Source organism: Neltuma alba, unplaced genomic scaffold, assembly GCF_004799145.2.
Source record: "Neltuma alba isolate B1F8T4 unplaced genomic scaffold, ASM479914v2 tig00000791_pilon, whole genome shotgun sequence".
Classification (NCBI taxonomy): Eukaryota; Viridiplantae; Streptophyta; class Magnoliopsida; order Fabales; family Fabaceae; genus Neltuma; species Neltuma alba.
In genome coordinates, this window is record NW_021632192.1 from 1 (window position 1) to 16,173 (window position 16,173).

The 16,173-nt window shown below is 31.4% G+C and overlaps 1 protein-coding gene and 1 pseudogene across 2 annotated transcripts; both read right to left on the bottom strand.

Moving 5' to 3' along the window:
* Nucleotides 1-74: 74 nt before the first annotated feature.
* On the bottom strand, nt 75-2,227 carry LOC114745850 (7-deoxyloganetin glucosyltransferase-like; annotated as a pseudogene).
* A 7,894-nt stretch (nt 2,228-10,121) lies between these two features.
* Nucleotides 10,122-12,072, bottom strand: LOC114745859 (7-deoxyloganetin glucosyltransferase-like). Of its 2 annotated transcripts, XM_028934040.1 has the most exons (3): nt 11,521-12,072; nt 11,195-11,395; nt 10,594-11,073 (listed from the first exon to the last, which is right to left on the bottom strand). In XM_028934040.1, exons 1-3 carry the CDS (start codon nt 12,044-12,046, stop codon nt 11,012-11,014), a joined length of 789 nt encoding a protein of 262 aa, XP_028789873.1. In that variant the 5' UTR covers nt 12,047-12,072; the 3' UTR covers nt 10,594-11,011. The 2 variants fall into 2 exon arrangements, with proteins under 2 accessions (XP_028789865.1, XP_028789873.1); XM_028934032.1 differs by having other exon boundaries at nt 10,122-11,395.
* Nucleotides 12,073-16,173: the final 4,101 nt, after the last annotated feature.

The following is a 16,173-nucleotide window of genomic DNA, read 5'->3' on the forward strand; positions in this document are numbered from 1 at the left end:
ATATATTCAACCACACCATAACAACAACACATGAAGATTATTGAGACCTTTCTGAGATTGCATTAAAATAAAAAATTTTAAAAAAAAGTTTCCCTTACAAAGCAGGGTTGAAGTTCTTCAGCATCATATCAAGGACTTTTTCTAGATTCTGATAAGATGAACCACCGGGCCTAGTCGCCGCCTCCGCCTCTTCTTCCACTCCAAAGCCTTCTCCTTCATCTCCTTCCCCTTCTCCGACGACCCCTCCATCACCTCCACCACCATCCTCCTTACCTCCTCCCTCTTCACGTCCGGCCCTACCTCCATTCCCGTACCCCACTCAACACACGCATACCGGCAGTTCGTCTGTTGCTCGGCAAAAAACGGCCAGCACACCATCGGCTTCCCAGCGCACACGCTCTCCACCGTCGAGTTCCACCCACAATGCGTCAAAAACCCTCCGACCGCCGGGGTGGTTCAGCACTGTTCCTGTGAGCACCAGCTCGCTATGAGCCCTCTTCCTTCCGTCTCTTCCTTAAACTCCTTGGAGAAAATCACGGAACCGCCTTCGACGAGGTCGGGTCTGACCACCCACAGGAACTGGCACTTGCTGGCGGCGAGACCCCAAGCAAACTCGGCCAGATGGTCGGAGGTCATGGTGGTGATACTGCCGTAGTTAACGTAAAAGACGGAGCTGGGTTCTTGAGAATCAAGCCATTGGAGACAATGGGTGTCTTCTTTCCAGAGGTTGGAGCCTATGGAGGACATGAGCTTGTGGTTTTGAGGAATTTGTTGGAGGAGGAGAGGGAGAGGGCCGACGGTGAAAATGGGAGCAGAGTAGATGGAAGAAAGATATTGCAGGGAGGTTTGTTCAAATTCGTCGAAGGTGTTGATGATGATCATGGTGGCTTCATGAGCTGCTTTGACTTCTCCGATGAAGTAGTTGAGCATTATGTCGTTTGGGTCGGTGGTTCTGATGAAACTTGGGACGTCCCTTAATCTGAGGTTGTCGATTCCTGGAATCCAATCCACTTTCGTCTCCAGGAATCCATTTGTCAGACAACTCTCATCTGCCCCAAAAACACACACATTAATTAGAAACACAAGTAATAATTTGAAGTTGTAAGTGAGATATCGAACCTCTCACTTGTAAGTGAGCTTAGTTTTTATAGCATTAGGCTATATATAAGTTCTAACTTCTAACAAGACTGAGACACTATGATTGCATGAAAGAACAGACCCACCTTCTTTATTATTGCGAGCAAGAGTATAGGGCAGAGACGTCTTTTCATCAATTTTAATTTAATTTGAAATTAATTTTATTTAACATGATATTTTAAAAACAAAAATCAAAATAAAAAGTTCATTTAAATCTCAGCATCGCACATGTTGTTAATTAAGAACCACAAGACTGGCCTGCGATTCCAAGGCCAAACAAATCCCATGTGATGAAAACTGATATGTATGAAACGCAACATCTATTTTGGGACATAGAAACCTAAAACCCCAACGTATACAAAAAAGAACTACAATATAAGCCAATACAGCATCAAATATGGATGAGATCTGTGACATATAAACCATATATTTCTGTTTTTGAAGAAGAAGAAGAAGAAGAAGAAGAAGTACCTTTGAGTGGAACGAGGCCTTGATCAACCAGATAGCGATACTGGGCATACCCAACAAAGCCACAAGCGCTGGCAGTCCAAAACAACGCGCTAGGAATTCCCAAAGCATTAGCAGCTTTGAGGGAAAAGGTCATGACCCCATCGAAGACGACACAGGTGATGGGAGGGACATGGCCGGCAGAGGCCGAGCTCTGAAGGCGACGGAGAAGCCTGACAAAAGGGTCGAAGCAGGAGTGCTGGTGGAGTGGCAGAGAGAAGGGATGTGTGGGGTGGGGCGTCGGCGTCGGAGGGAGGAAGGCCGTCGGGGATGGTCTCGTAGCGGAAGTCCGGGAGGCCGTCGACGGCGTGAGGACCTCTGCTTCGGAGCAAGCGCTTGTGGTTGAACTCAGAGTTGACGAAGGTGATATGGAAGCCTCTGGAGTTAAAGAAGCTTGGCGACTTCATCATTGGGTTCACATGGCCTTGAGCTGGGTATGGAATCATCACGGCATGGGGCTTCATTTCGCATATGGAACCCATCTCTCTCTCTCTCTCTCTCTCTCACTGTGTGTTTGTGTCTAACTTGGAGAGAGAGTGTATGTAAATCTCTTATCTCTCACTGCACCGTTGAGTAAGAGCTGTGTGATGTGGGCTAGTTCTTGATGAGCGCCTGCTTATTTATACACGAATGGAGGATTCTGAAATTATATTTTGATCGGGAAATATAAAATAGGATACTCCCGGTACTTAATATAAATCCTATTTAATTAATTTGATTATATTATAAAAGTTAGGTGAGTTAATTAACTATGATGAATATGACATGTTTTTCCTAAAATACATTAATCATCATCATTATATCCTCCCTCCTTTTTATACTTGATTATGGTTGAAGGAATATCAATAGAGGTGATTTGAAAAAAATTAATAAAATATAAAAAATAGGTCTTATATTTATATTTAGAACTAAAATTAACTCTATAATTAAGTTATATATTAAGGGACAGACCAGTATTGTTCAAATATAGGCTTCTTTTGATATGAAGCGCCACTGGGTGGTTGGGGTTCGGATTCATATTGGTGTAGCTCGTTTTAACATGTTTGGCACGAGGATCTAAATAATACTTGGAAAATTATGGGTTAATTAATCCCTAAGTCTTTATAGTTTTAACGAATTTTGAATCAGGTCTCTGTAGTTTTTTTTTTCTTTTTATCAGGTCCTTATACTTTTATTTTTTTTTAATTAGGTCCTTGTATTTATTTTTCTTTTAATTAAGTCCTTATAATTTTACTAAATTTTTAATCAGATCCATGTAGTTTTAATTTTTATTTATTAATTAAATATAAACTTAATTAAATAGATTAATACTGAAATATAAAATATTAATAATTATGTAATAAAAAAGTAATAGAATTGATTAATTCAGGAAATTTTTTTAGAACAATTAATTTTTTTGCTGAAAAAATTAAAATCGTTATAATAATTCAATATCTTTAGAATATTATTGTTTATAAACTAATATTAAATAATATATACTATTTTATGTTTATATAATAGTACTATTAGAATTTATAAAATAAAGAATAAAAAATTCAGGGACTTAATTAAAAATAAGGTGAACTTATAAGGATTTGATAAAAAGAAAAATAAATACAACGACCTAATTAAAAATAGGTGAAAGTATAAGGACCTGATAAAAAAAACTATAAGGACCTGATTTAAAATTAGTTGAAACTATAAGGAGCTGCAGATTAATTATCCCAAAAATTATTCATGGAATTGAACATCATTTTGACCAAATTATTCCTGTAATATTTTACAAACTCCTATTTTTATTTATTAGAAGGGTATATAAGTCTTATCCCAAAATATTATTCCATGGCAAACATAAAAGGCTTATTCTGGCCCACTCCAACTCCTACTCCCAATCCCTTGAAATTCTGATCCGCGTACCAAATGGGCCCATAATGTGTCGCCACCATTTCATTGCTTAACATAATACATAAACGCTACTTAATTCATTAAGAAAGTTAGTTAAATTATCTAAAGATATACCATGTGGTATGATCTACTTTAAATATACTTCTATATAGCATTACATTATATATCAGTTTATAAACTAGGTAGACTAATTTTAAAATAATCAATAAATATGAGATATAAAATAGATCATTAAGTAGGACTTGCATTTACTTTAAGACCCTAACTAGCTCTTACATTTAAGCTAGGAAGAATATTAGTATGTCTTTATTATCAAACCTCCTCCTACATATTTAATTTTATCTAATGCATAGCTTTTTTTTTTTCCCGCTTAGTATCCTTAACTAATTGTAAAATTTTACAACTAATTCGCTTAACTTGTGTAAATAGTTTTTATTGAGGGTAATTTCAAACGTTTACAATAAATAAATAATTTTAACTAAAAGTGGTAATTGGATTTTATAAAAAGGGGGAGTGTATATATCACAGATATCAGGAGAAGTTTGTATATTAAATAGTGCAGTTTAATTTGTGCAGATTAAATAGAGAGATCGTTTACTCTATATATTTATTACTTTATTTTAATTTTAAATTTTTTAAGGAAACAAAATAAAATAAAGTAGTAGGGACAAATAAGAAAGGCGAGCTGGGACAAAGATGAAATGATGACTGATGAGAGATGAGTGAAAGTGAGACGTGAAATACAAAGCCAAAATATGTAAAGATTTTCTGGCCTTGCTTGATAGAGTAGTTTTAAAAGAATATAATGAAAGCTAAGTCATTCAGAAGTGTTGGGTAGTCTTAAGAGCACTTTTTAAAAGTGTTTTTATATAAGTTGAAATAAATTGTTTTTTACATGTTTATTTTGTATTCTGTAAAATTACTTTTAAAAATTATGGTTTAGTTTTTACCTAATTACGCCCTCTCAATCAATATTGATGATATATTTTTTTGGGTGAAATAAGAGTTTATAAATTATATTTTATAATATAACTAAATTTTTTTTGGTGTAGCGCCCTGAAGATAAAGAATTAATTAGTTAAAAAAATTCTCATTAAAAATTTAAAAGGTATAGCTGTACGAAATCAAATTAAAAATTTATCAAAAGAAAATTACTTCATCTTATATTTTATTGTTCAATTTTTATGCAAGAGAAATTGGATTTTCAAAAATAGATATCGGGAAATGAATTTGGGGGATTGAATCTTCGCCAAGAATATGATGCAACATTTTTTAGTAGAATCAAACTGGAGCACTCGCACATTCCAAGCTAATTACAAAGACGATCATGGATTGTTCATCCTAATTTAGGTAATCCAGATTAATTTTGAATGATCCAAATTTAATTTGAATTCTTTCGATATCTTAAACAATTTTTTTTACTTTAATAGATATAGAATTTAAAATAAAACAATTTTTATAACTAGCATTTCTTTTGAAAAAATAAATTTATTATTAAAAATCACAAATAACAATTTTAAATCAATAAAATTTTCGATAGTTTAACTTGCATTACAATAACCGGCACACACAGTAGCGGTCATCGGCATTGAATGAGTATTCAAAATTAAATATTTAACATATGGGGAGAAAATTCTAGTTATTTATTACAGCGTACGCGTGCCTATATAAACTCTAGCAAGCTTTAGTAATTATGAGTCATATACAATGTATCTCCCTTTTCAAACTCAGTGTGATACTCAAGACTCACGCTAACTTAATTTAATGCCCTAAACATTGACAAAACATATAAAATCGATGCAAATGCATGAACAATACAACGGATTCCAATTTTTCATAACATAAATGATCTCGACTTATTATATATATATTATTTGTCAAAGTTCTTCATTATATATATATATATTCTCTGTCAAAATTCTTCATTAATAAAATCAAATATACTTTTTTTTATACTACTTCCGATTCTAAATATAAAAACTACTTGATTAATTTCGGTAGATTAAAGAAATAAGTTAAGTTAGTTATTTGTAATAAATATATATTATCTTTCTTAAAATATTCTTACTAATCAAATTTATTGACCAGAACTATTATTATTAAAAGGACTATCTTAAGAAAAAATAAATAAATATGAGAGATAAAATGAATTGGGGTCTTATATTTATGACTAAAATAAAAATCAAATAAAATCTTATATTAGGAATAAATAAATTAATCGACAGCATGAATATCTCCTAAAACAGTAGTAATACTATTTCTAATCGAAGACATGCCTGTTAGCCCATATGATTAGAACATAAACATATGCACTCGACTGAATCCTTAATCGTTCGTGATTGTTTGGAGACATGAAAGTGGTTTTTTTTAATATATAAAGAGAAATGACCCAAACGCTATTATCAAAGTGCTCAATTTTAATACTCCTCCTGTCCTTAATATAAGATCCATTTAACTAATTTGATTAGATTAAAGAAGTTAGGTAAGTTAGTTAATTATAAGAAATATAACACATTTTTCCTAAAATACTATAATCATCTTTCTTAATACTTCCTCTTTCCCTTCTACTTGATTATGGTTTAGGGAGTATCCATAGGGGTAATTTAGAGAAAATTGATAAATATGAAAAATAGGTCTTATATTTAGGACCAAAACCAATTCAATAATTAGGTCTTATATTAAGGACTGGAGGAGTAATAGAAAATACTATATTGTCTCCATTTTCATATATTGAGGAGGGTTAATAAAATATTTAGTCCCTCAAGTTTGCTTTTATTTTAGTTTTGGTGCCTTAAGGGGTAAAATAGTTCAAGTTTTTATTAGATTATAGGTATCAATATTTAAAATGAAATGAAACTTGAAGGACCAAAAACATATGATTTAAAACTTAATGGATCAAAACCAAAATAAGAACAAACTTAAAAAAATAAAAATTATACCAACCCTATTGAGAATTAAAAAAACGCTTAAGCATTATTAAAGAAGAAATAGCAAAAAATCTGTGCAACCTTAGGTGTCCTCGTGATAAGCTTGATGAGCAAGGTCAGTCACAAAATTACGCAACATTAATGATTATCTTTTAAGCAAAATGGATACTAAACTAAACACTTTGAAAAAGGTTGTATTGTTGAGTTTCAGTCCAAGTCATGATTTTGAGGGAAAAAATATATTTTTAATTTTGGATGGATGTTTGGATGAATAGGAAGGAAAATTTTGATTTTCAACAAAAATTTCTTTTTTCCCCCGCTAAATCTTGATATGGATCAGTTATATCCCTCTTACCAGATGAGTAGTTAGTTTTGGTCCTTACACTTTCATAATGACTTGATATGAGTTTAACAAATGATTCTTATATTTTTAAACAAGTTTTGATTTTGATCCTAAGAACTAATAATAACATTAATTTAATATATTTTTCTATTGTAGAAAGTTTGAACTAATAATATATTAAAATATAAATTAAGAATAATGGAAGTATCTTTCAAATACATGAAGGGGCAGTGATCAGTCACGCTCACGTTATACATTAGGGCTCAAATAAAATAATAGAGGCGTTCAAATCACGTCAAACGAGAAAAAAAGCAAAATCAGTGTCGTCAACGGGTCTATTTTGTTTCGGCCAATTATTTTGGAGCAGAGACGAAGTCCAAATTGACACACTCCTCTTGTTCTATTTATTCCTATAGAATAAAAAAAAGATATTTTTTTTTATCTTATTTACAGAATATTAAAAGAAATTTTTTATGTGAACGTTTAATTTTAGCGTTCATTTATCATTATACTGATTTTATTTATATGGGGTATAATGTATACTACCTCCGGTCCTTAATATAAGATCCTGTTTGACTTTTATTTTGGTCCTAAATATAAGACCCCAATCTACTTTCTCTATCATATTTATACATTTTTTCCAAAGTAGCCCTTCTAATAATAAGAGTTTTATTCAATACACTTGATTAGTAAGGATATTTTAAGAAAGACAACACCTATTTAGGACAAATAACTAACTCAACTTATTTCTTTAATCTCCTCAAATTAGTCAATTGACTCTTATAATTAGAACTGGAGGTAGTATTAAATAAGGATAAAATTAAAAAATTATTGAATTTTAAATAAAAATTAACAAAATTAATTTTTTTTTTTTAAATTCGCATGAAACATATCGAAAATGAGTTATAAATAGGACGAGTGGAATTGTCTTGTTCTTGCGGTAGACGATAAACGGACGACGCCGAATCGACAGTCCTTCAACGCTGTTATTGCAAGGACGCTACGTTTCAAGCTTCGTCTCATACGATTTCACAATCTCGTGCCTTGTACGATTTCACAATCTCGGGCCTTTTTTTTGACCAGCACCCAATCTCGTGCCTTGACCTTAAGGCTAAAACGACAAAACATTTCAACCTAACTAATTCACTGTAAGTATTACTTTTCTTACTGCCGACTTTCTTGGAATCTTTTGGTCTGCACGCATAATGTAACTATCTTCAAAGATACAGGATAGCACTTGAATTCTTATATACTTAGCTAGGGGGATAGAGCCAGGAAAAAAATAGGAGATATTGAATATAATAACTAAAAAAATTTTTACGATGAGTGAGCAATAGAAATTAATAAGTTGTAATGCAGAAAATAATAATAGGCTTATGCTGGTAGGTTGTTGCGTATTGAAATTTTCTTCTAATTATATTTATTTCTTAGGATCTTATAATGATTTTCCCCAAAAAGAAACAACTTGGAGGGGTGAATAGCCAAATTTAAATTATTAAGGGTAAATATGCATCCAATATTTTGATTTTATCTCTTAGGTCAGCTCCATACTTTAATTTTTTTTAGCAATACAATTTTATTTATAATATTTTTTTTTCCAGTGCTTCTAGCATCTCACTATTGTTTTTAGTACATCTAGTATCCTAGGAATTAGGTTATTAGATGCAATAAAAAAACTAATATCGGGATCCCATATGCATAAAAAAAATAAGATCATGGATGAAATTATATATTGAAAAAAAAAAAAGAATGTTGAAGGTACTTAAAAAATAAGATCAGGATACTGGATACATTATGGCCCAATCATAATTACGTATAATTATGACATTTTTTGGTCAAACTAAACACACAACATTAATTATAAATTATTGTGCTACATTTCACGCTTGCATATACTGAGCTATATTTCAGACTCAATCATGGGCTTTAGACGTATGGACCAAGCCCAGCCCATATATAACTTAACATTGTATTCCTTCTCCAGTTCTGCACATTTTTCCTTTGAAGTTTTGTTTCTACATTGGAAGACTTTGTTAAATTTAATCGTTTGGATTTAATAGTTTTTAAAAGTACGATTAAATTAATCTGTATTGTTAAAGTTTTACTTGAATGATTGGTAGTTGCAATAAAGACGTAGTAGAGAAGCACACAGTAAAGAGAAACTGGACTCATCAAATATAATACTCCTCCGGTCTTTATTATAAGACCCAATTTAACTTTTTATTTGGTCCTAATTATAAGACCCAATCCATTTTCTCTCTTATATTTATGCATTTTTTTCCAAGATAATCCTTCTAATAATGATAGTTTTAGCCAATATACTTAATTAGCAAGGATATTTTAGGAATAACAATACTTATTTATTATAAATAACCAACTTAACTTACTTCCTTAATCTCCTCAAATAAGTCAATTGGGTCTTATAATTAGGACCGGAGGAGTAACTTCATTATCAACAAAACCAATTTCTTTAGATAATTTTCATCTCTATATAGTTAACGCAATATCTGCCTTATATTGCCGCGTCCACTATATATAAATCAACATACCAGTTCTCTGTGTACAAAATTTACAAAGTATCAATATTTTCTGTGTATAAATTGATCAAGTTCTCCTCACCAACAAACTTTTAGAATTTACTTCCTCCCATTCAAAATATATATGAGTTATTTTCAACTGATTCAAATGTATTTAAAAAGTAAATAATTAAAAGCTAGCAAAAGTAAAATTGTTATAAAACTTGAGTAGTTTTCAAATTTTCCCTTAATTAATTACATTAACTTTTACTATGTTCAATCTTAAATAAAAGAACTAGATAAATTTAAGGTTTGTTTTAGTTCTAAATATAATATCACAATCTATTTTGCTTCCAAATTTATAATTTTTTTTCCTAAAGTACTCCTATCGATTATATAAATTAAAGAGATATACACCATAGGATAATTCTAATGCATATGATTAAATATGATAGTTTAAGAAATTAAACCAATATACTTTTTTTAATAATAACTAACTTAACTAATTTTTTTAGTATTTATAAATTAGTTATCCAATTTTTACAAGAACATTGTACCATCAAATTTTGTACCATAATATTTTCTAGTCTCCCTTGTGCTACTCTTCATATTGCACAATTTTCAATAGAGTCTATAACTCTTAAATATCTTTTATAATTATATAGAGTATATATGAAAAATATAATATTTCATACTGCAACAAACTAAAAAACATCTTATATAATTGAAGTTCAATATTTCACCATTAAGCTTTACAAATTTAGAAATGGTCCGTGTGCTTGTGTAAACCACTTTAGGGAGTTTCCATCCATTTTCTTAGTTTTTAAAACTTATTCTTCCTCTATAATGTTATTATATTCCTTTATCTTTCATTATCAGTTTCTCTATTTAAATAGATGCTTTGTCTATATGTCAGCCATCCCTCTTGACCAATTTACTAGGGAAAATGACACTTGAAGACCAATAAAAACCAAGGTTGTTGATGGGAATTAAAATTTGTCTGTTGATCTAAATCAAAAGATGAAACAGAAACATGGCCATATGCTGGTGTGTGTGTGTGTTCTAAATCTGCTACCAACTCAGGTGTATTATGTCTGACAGAAAAACTTCATAACCAAAGTGGCAATAGGATTATTCTAATTAACTTCCTTGTAGTAGCACGTCCTTGATCACTTTCTCCAAGTTGACGAATGAAAAACCGCCAGGTTGTGTGTTCTCTTCTGCAATTTTCTTCCACTCTAAACATTTTTGTCTCATCTTCTTTCCCTTCTCTCCTTCCATCAACTCATTCACAAGCTTCTCCACTTCTTCTCTCTTCACGTTATTGTCAATCTCAATCCCTATTCCCCACTCTTTGCATGCATATCTACAGTTCGTTTGTTGATCTGCAAAGAAAGGCCAACACGCCATAGGAACTCCGGCACAAATACTCTCAGTCATGGAGTTCCACCCACAATGTGTCAAGAAGCCTCCAATGGATGCATGGTTCAACACTTTTTCTTGTTCACACCAGTTTGCTATGAAGCCTCTTTCTTTAGTCTCACTCAAAAACTCAGAAGATAGAATCACTGAGCCACCATTCACAATGTTAGGTCTTATAATCCATAAGAAGGGTTTCTTGCTATATGCTAAACCCCAAGCAAACTCATACAGTTGTTCTGGGGACATAACTGTGATGCTTCCAAAATTCACGTAAATCACAGATCTAGGTTCTTTGTGTTGTAGCCAATCAATGCATTGAGTCTCTTCTTTCCAAAGACTAAAATTTAGAGACGCCAATTGGTTGTTATTATGTGGAGTTTGGTTCAAAAAAGAAGGGAGAGGGCCTATTGAGTAAAGAGGAGGTTGGTAAATGGAGAAAAGAGCTTTCACTGCCTCACCTTCAAGCTCATCAAATGTGTTGAAACAAATGGCATGGGCTTTGTGAGCTTTTTCCATCACTTCATTGAGAAAGTCCAAGATCAAGTCATTTGGGTCTGTTGTTCTCACAAAGGAAGGCAGATCTTTTAGCTTGATATTTCTCATGCCTGGAATACAATCTATTTCTTTCTCCAGGTACCCATTTGTCAGATAACTCTCATCTGCACATTGAAATAAAAAAAAATCATCATATCCCTTGAATTATGAGACATACAGAACATTGAACCAAACACTATGGCATGAAGAATAGTTACTCTGATATAGCACAGTAAGAGTATAATAATACCTTTAAGAGGTATGAGGCCTCTTTCAGCTAGCTTTCGAAAGTGAGCAAGGGCCAGATATGAATAAGTACTAGCAGGCCAATAGAGAATGATGGGGAGTTGACGAGCTTGAGCAGCTTCAACAGTGAAGACCATGCAGCCATCAGAAACCAAGCAAGTGACCGGGGGGATGAAGCCATTAGAGGCTGAGCGATGGAGTCTAGTAAGAAGGTTCTGGAAGGGAAGGAAGAAGTTCTTTCTGATAGAGTCACAGAGAGAGGCTATGTCCTGAGTGGCATTTTCATCTGCAGGGGGAGGAAGACCATCTGGGATGGTTTCAAATTGAAAATCTGGGAGTGCGTCAAGGATTTTGACACCTTTTGATCTAAGCAGGCGTTTATGGTTGAACTCAGTGTTGACGAAGGTTATGAAAAAGCCTCGAAGATGAAGAAGCTTTGCTAGTTTTAGCACTGAGATGATGTGGCCTTGAGCTGGAAATGGAGTCAACACAGCATGTGGTTTTGATCCTCCTCCTGCAATAGAACCCATTGCGGTATTTCCAATCTCTCTCTCTCTCTCTCTCTCTCTCTCTCAATGTTGAATCTGAAGCTCGGGTTATAGGGATCAGGCAACAGGCGTATGAGGTTTTATAGAGCATAATGATACACACACACCACAAACATTGTCGACCGGTTGAAAAGTCCAACTTGGGCCGAAATGAATAATAGTGCGCGAGAGATTAGTTAATTAGGTTACACGCGAATTAAACGTCAAAGAAAAATCATTTGTAGAAGCGATGGACTTAGACGGAGAAATTAATTCTACCTACTGTCTTTAATACGAGTATAAGAGTTAGTTAGACATTTAATTTGATTTTAAATATAAAATCTCAATTCATCTTGTTTTTCATGTTTATCTATTTTTTTGTAAGTACACTTGCACATGCTAGTGGTGTCATCAAATAGTAGTTTTAGCTAATACACATAATTAGTAAGAGTATTTGAGGAAAGATAACACATATTTATTACAAATAACTAATCTAATAAACTTTCTTTAATGTACTCAAATTAGTCAATTAACTTTTTTGTATTAAGTATTAGAAGTAGTGTGATAATATTGACTATGGATTTTGGATCTTAAATATTTGGTGCAATTTCGTATTATTCTTTGTATTCCCTGATGAGGGGATTTTTATTTTTTTAAAAGAGAAAACTTACGAGCGTTGTAAGTGAGAGAATGTGAAGAAAATGTAGAAAAAACTGTACAGCACACATACCGGATGTTGACAAAATACACTTTAGACTCACCTAAACATCTTATAGATTATCCAAATTAATTTTGGACAGTGCAGATTTAATTTAAATTTTTTTAAAATAATTTTTATTTTAATAAATATGTAATTTAAAATAAAGATAACATTATAATTAAAAAATTAAAAATGGTTTTATTATTTAAAAATTGGAGATTAAAAATTTTATTGTTCAATTTTTATGCAAGAGAAATTGGATTTTCAAAAATAGATATCGGGAAATGAATTTGGGGGGATTGAATCTTCGCCAAGAATATAATACAACATTTTTTAGTAGAATCAAACTGGAGCACTCGCACATTCCAAGCTAATTACAAAGATGAAATGTTCATCCTAATTTACGTAATCCAGATTAATTTTGGACGATCCAAATTTAATTTGAATTCTTTCTGTATCTCAAACAATTTTTTTTACTTTAATAGATATAGAATTTAAAATAAAAACAATTTTTAAAACTAACATTTCTTTTGAAAAAGTAAATTTATTATTAAAAATCACAAATAACAATTTTAAATCAGTAAAATTTTTGATAGTTTAAACTGCATTACAATAACCGGCACACACAGTAGTGGTCATCGGCATTGAATGAGTATTCAAAATTAAATATTTAACATATGGGGAGAAAATTCTAGTTGTTTATTACAGCGTACGCGTGCCTATATAAACTCTAGCAAGCTTTAGTAATTATGAGTCATATACAATGTATCTCACTTTTCAAACTCACTTTGGTACTCAAGACTCACGCTAACTTAATTTAATGCCCTAAACATTGACAAAACATATAAAATCGATGCAAATGCGTGAACAATACAACGGATTCCAATTTTTCATAATATAAATGATCTCGACTTATTTTATATATATTATTTGTCAAAGTTCTTCATTATATACATATTCTTTGTCAAAATTCTTCATTAATAAAATCAAATATACTTTTTTTATATACTACTTCCGATTCTAAATATAAAAACTACTTGATTAATTTGAGTAGATTAAAGAAATAAGTTAAGTTAGTTATTTGTAATAAATATATATTATCTTTCCTAAAATATCCTTACTAATCGAGTTTATTAGTTAGAATTACTTTATTAAAATGACTATCTTAAGAAAAAATGAATAAATACGAAAGATAAAATGAATTGGGATCTTATATTTAGGATTAAAATAAAAGTCAAATAAAATCTTATATTAAGAATAAATAAATTAATCGACAGCATGAATATCTCCTAAAGCAGTAGTAATACTATTTCTACATATGATTAGAACATAAACATATGCACTCGAATGAATCCTTAATCGTTCGTGATTGTTTGTAGACATGAAAGTGGTTTTTTTTTAATATATAAAAAGAAATGACCCAAACGCTATTATGAAAGTGCTCAATTTTAATAATAGAAAAATACTATATTGTCTCCATTTTCATATATTGAGGTGGGTTAATAAAATATTTAGTTTATCAAGTTTGCCTTCATTTTGGTTTTGGTCCCTCAAAAGGTAAAATAGTTCAAGTTTTATTACATTATAGGTACCAATATTTTAAATGAAATGAAACTTGAATGACCAAAACCATATTATTTAAAACTTAATGAATCAAAACCAAAATAAGAATAAACTTAAAAAAATAAAAATTATATTAACCCTATTGAGAATCAAAAAAACGCTTAAACATTACTCCCTCCGTTCCTTATTATAAGAGACGAATAACCGAATTACGTTGATAAAAAAAAAACAGTTAAAATTAGTTAAGAACAATTAATATGTAAAAAGTATAATTCTTTTTCCAAAAATATCCTCATTAATAAGGAGAAAGAACATGAGAGAGAACAATGGTAATTTATTAAAAGAAAGAGAAGTGGGAAAGAGAGAGAGTGTGAGTTGGAGACAATAAATATGGGTAAAATAGGAAATCAACACAAAAAAGTAGAGACAACTTTTAAGTGTCTCTTATATATAGGAACATGTCATAAGCACTAAATGTCTCTTATAATAAGGAACGGATGGAGTATTAAAGAAGAAATAGCAAAAAATCTCTGCAACCTTAGGTGTCCTCGTGATAAGATTGATGAGCAAGGTCATTCACAAAATTACGCAACATTAATGATTATCTTTTAAGCAAAATGGATGCTAAACTAAACACTTTGAAAAAGGTTGTATTGTTGAGTTTCAGTCCAAGTCATGATTTTGAGGGAAAAAATATATTTTTAATTTTGGATGGATGTTTGGATGAATAGGAAGGAAAATTTGATTTTCAACAAAAATTTCTTTTTTCCCCCGCTAAATCTTGATATGGATCAGTTATATCCCTCTTACCAGGGGAGTAGTTAGTTTTGGTCCTTACAGTTTCATAATGACTTGATATGAGTTTAACAAATTATTCTTATATTTTTACACAAGTTTTGATTTTGATCCTAAGAACTAATAATAACATTAATTTAATATATTTAAATATTATCGTCTTGAACACGTTATACTTTCTATTGTAGAAAGTTTGAACTAATAATATATTAAAATATAAATTAAGAATAATGGAAGTATCTTTCAAATACATGAAGGGGCAGTGATCAGTCACGCTCACGTTATACATTAGGGCTCAAATAAAATAATAGAGGCGTTCAAATCACGTCAAACGAGAAAAAAAGAAAAATCAGTGTCGTCAACGGGTCTATTTTGTTTCGGCCAATTATTTTGGAGCAGAGACGAAGTCCAAATTGACACACTCCTCTCGTTCTATTTATTCCTATAGAAAAAAAAAATATTTTTTTATCTTATTTATAGGTATTAAAAGAAATTTTTTATGTAAATGTATAATTTTAGCATTCATTTATCATTATACTGATTTTATTTATATGGGGCATAATATATATTAAATAAGAATAAAATTAAAAGGTTATTAAATTTTAAATAAAAATTAATAAAGTTTTAATTTTTTTGTAATTTGTATAAAACATATCGAAAATGAGTTATAAATAGGACGGGAGGAATTGTCTTGTTCTTGCGCTAGACGACAAACGGACGACGCCGAATCGACAGTCCTTCAACGCTGTTATCGCAAGGACGCTACGTTTCAAGCTTCGTCTCATATGATTTCACAATCTCGTGCCTTTTTTTTGGACCAGCACCCAATCTCGTGCCTTGACCTTAAGGCTAAAACGACAAAACATTTCAACCTAACTAATTCACTGTAAGTATTACTTTTCTTACTGCCGGCTTTCTTGGAATCTTTTGGTGCGCTAGCATAATGTAACTATCTTCAAAGGTACAGGATAGCAGTTGAATTCTTATATACTTAGCTAGGGGGATAGAGCCAGGAAAAAAATGGGAGATATTGAATATAATAACTAAAAAAATCTTACGATGAGTGAGCAAT

Coding starts and splice junctions, on each gene's coding strand:
- LOC114745859 (XM_028934032.1), bottom strand. CDS start 12,046: ATGGGTTCTATTGCAGGAGGAGGATCAAAACCACATGCTGTGTTGACT. Junction 11,396..11,520: donor AGGCCTCATACCTCTTAAAG/GTATTATTATAC, acceptor TTCAATGTGCAG/ATGAGAGTTATCTGACAAAT.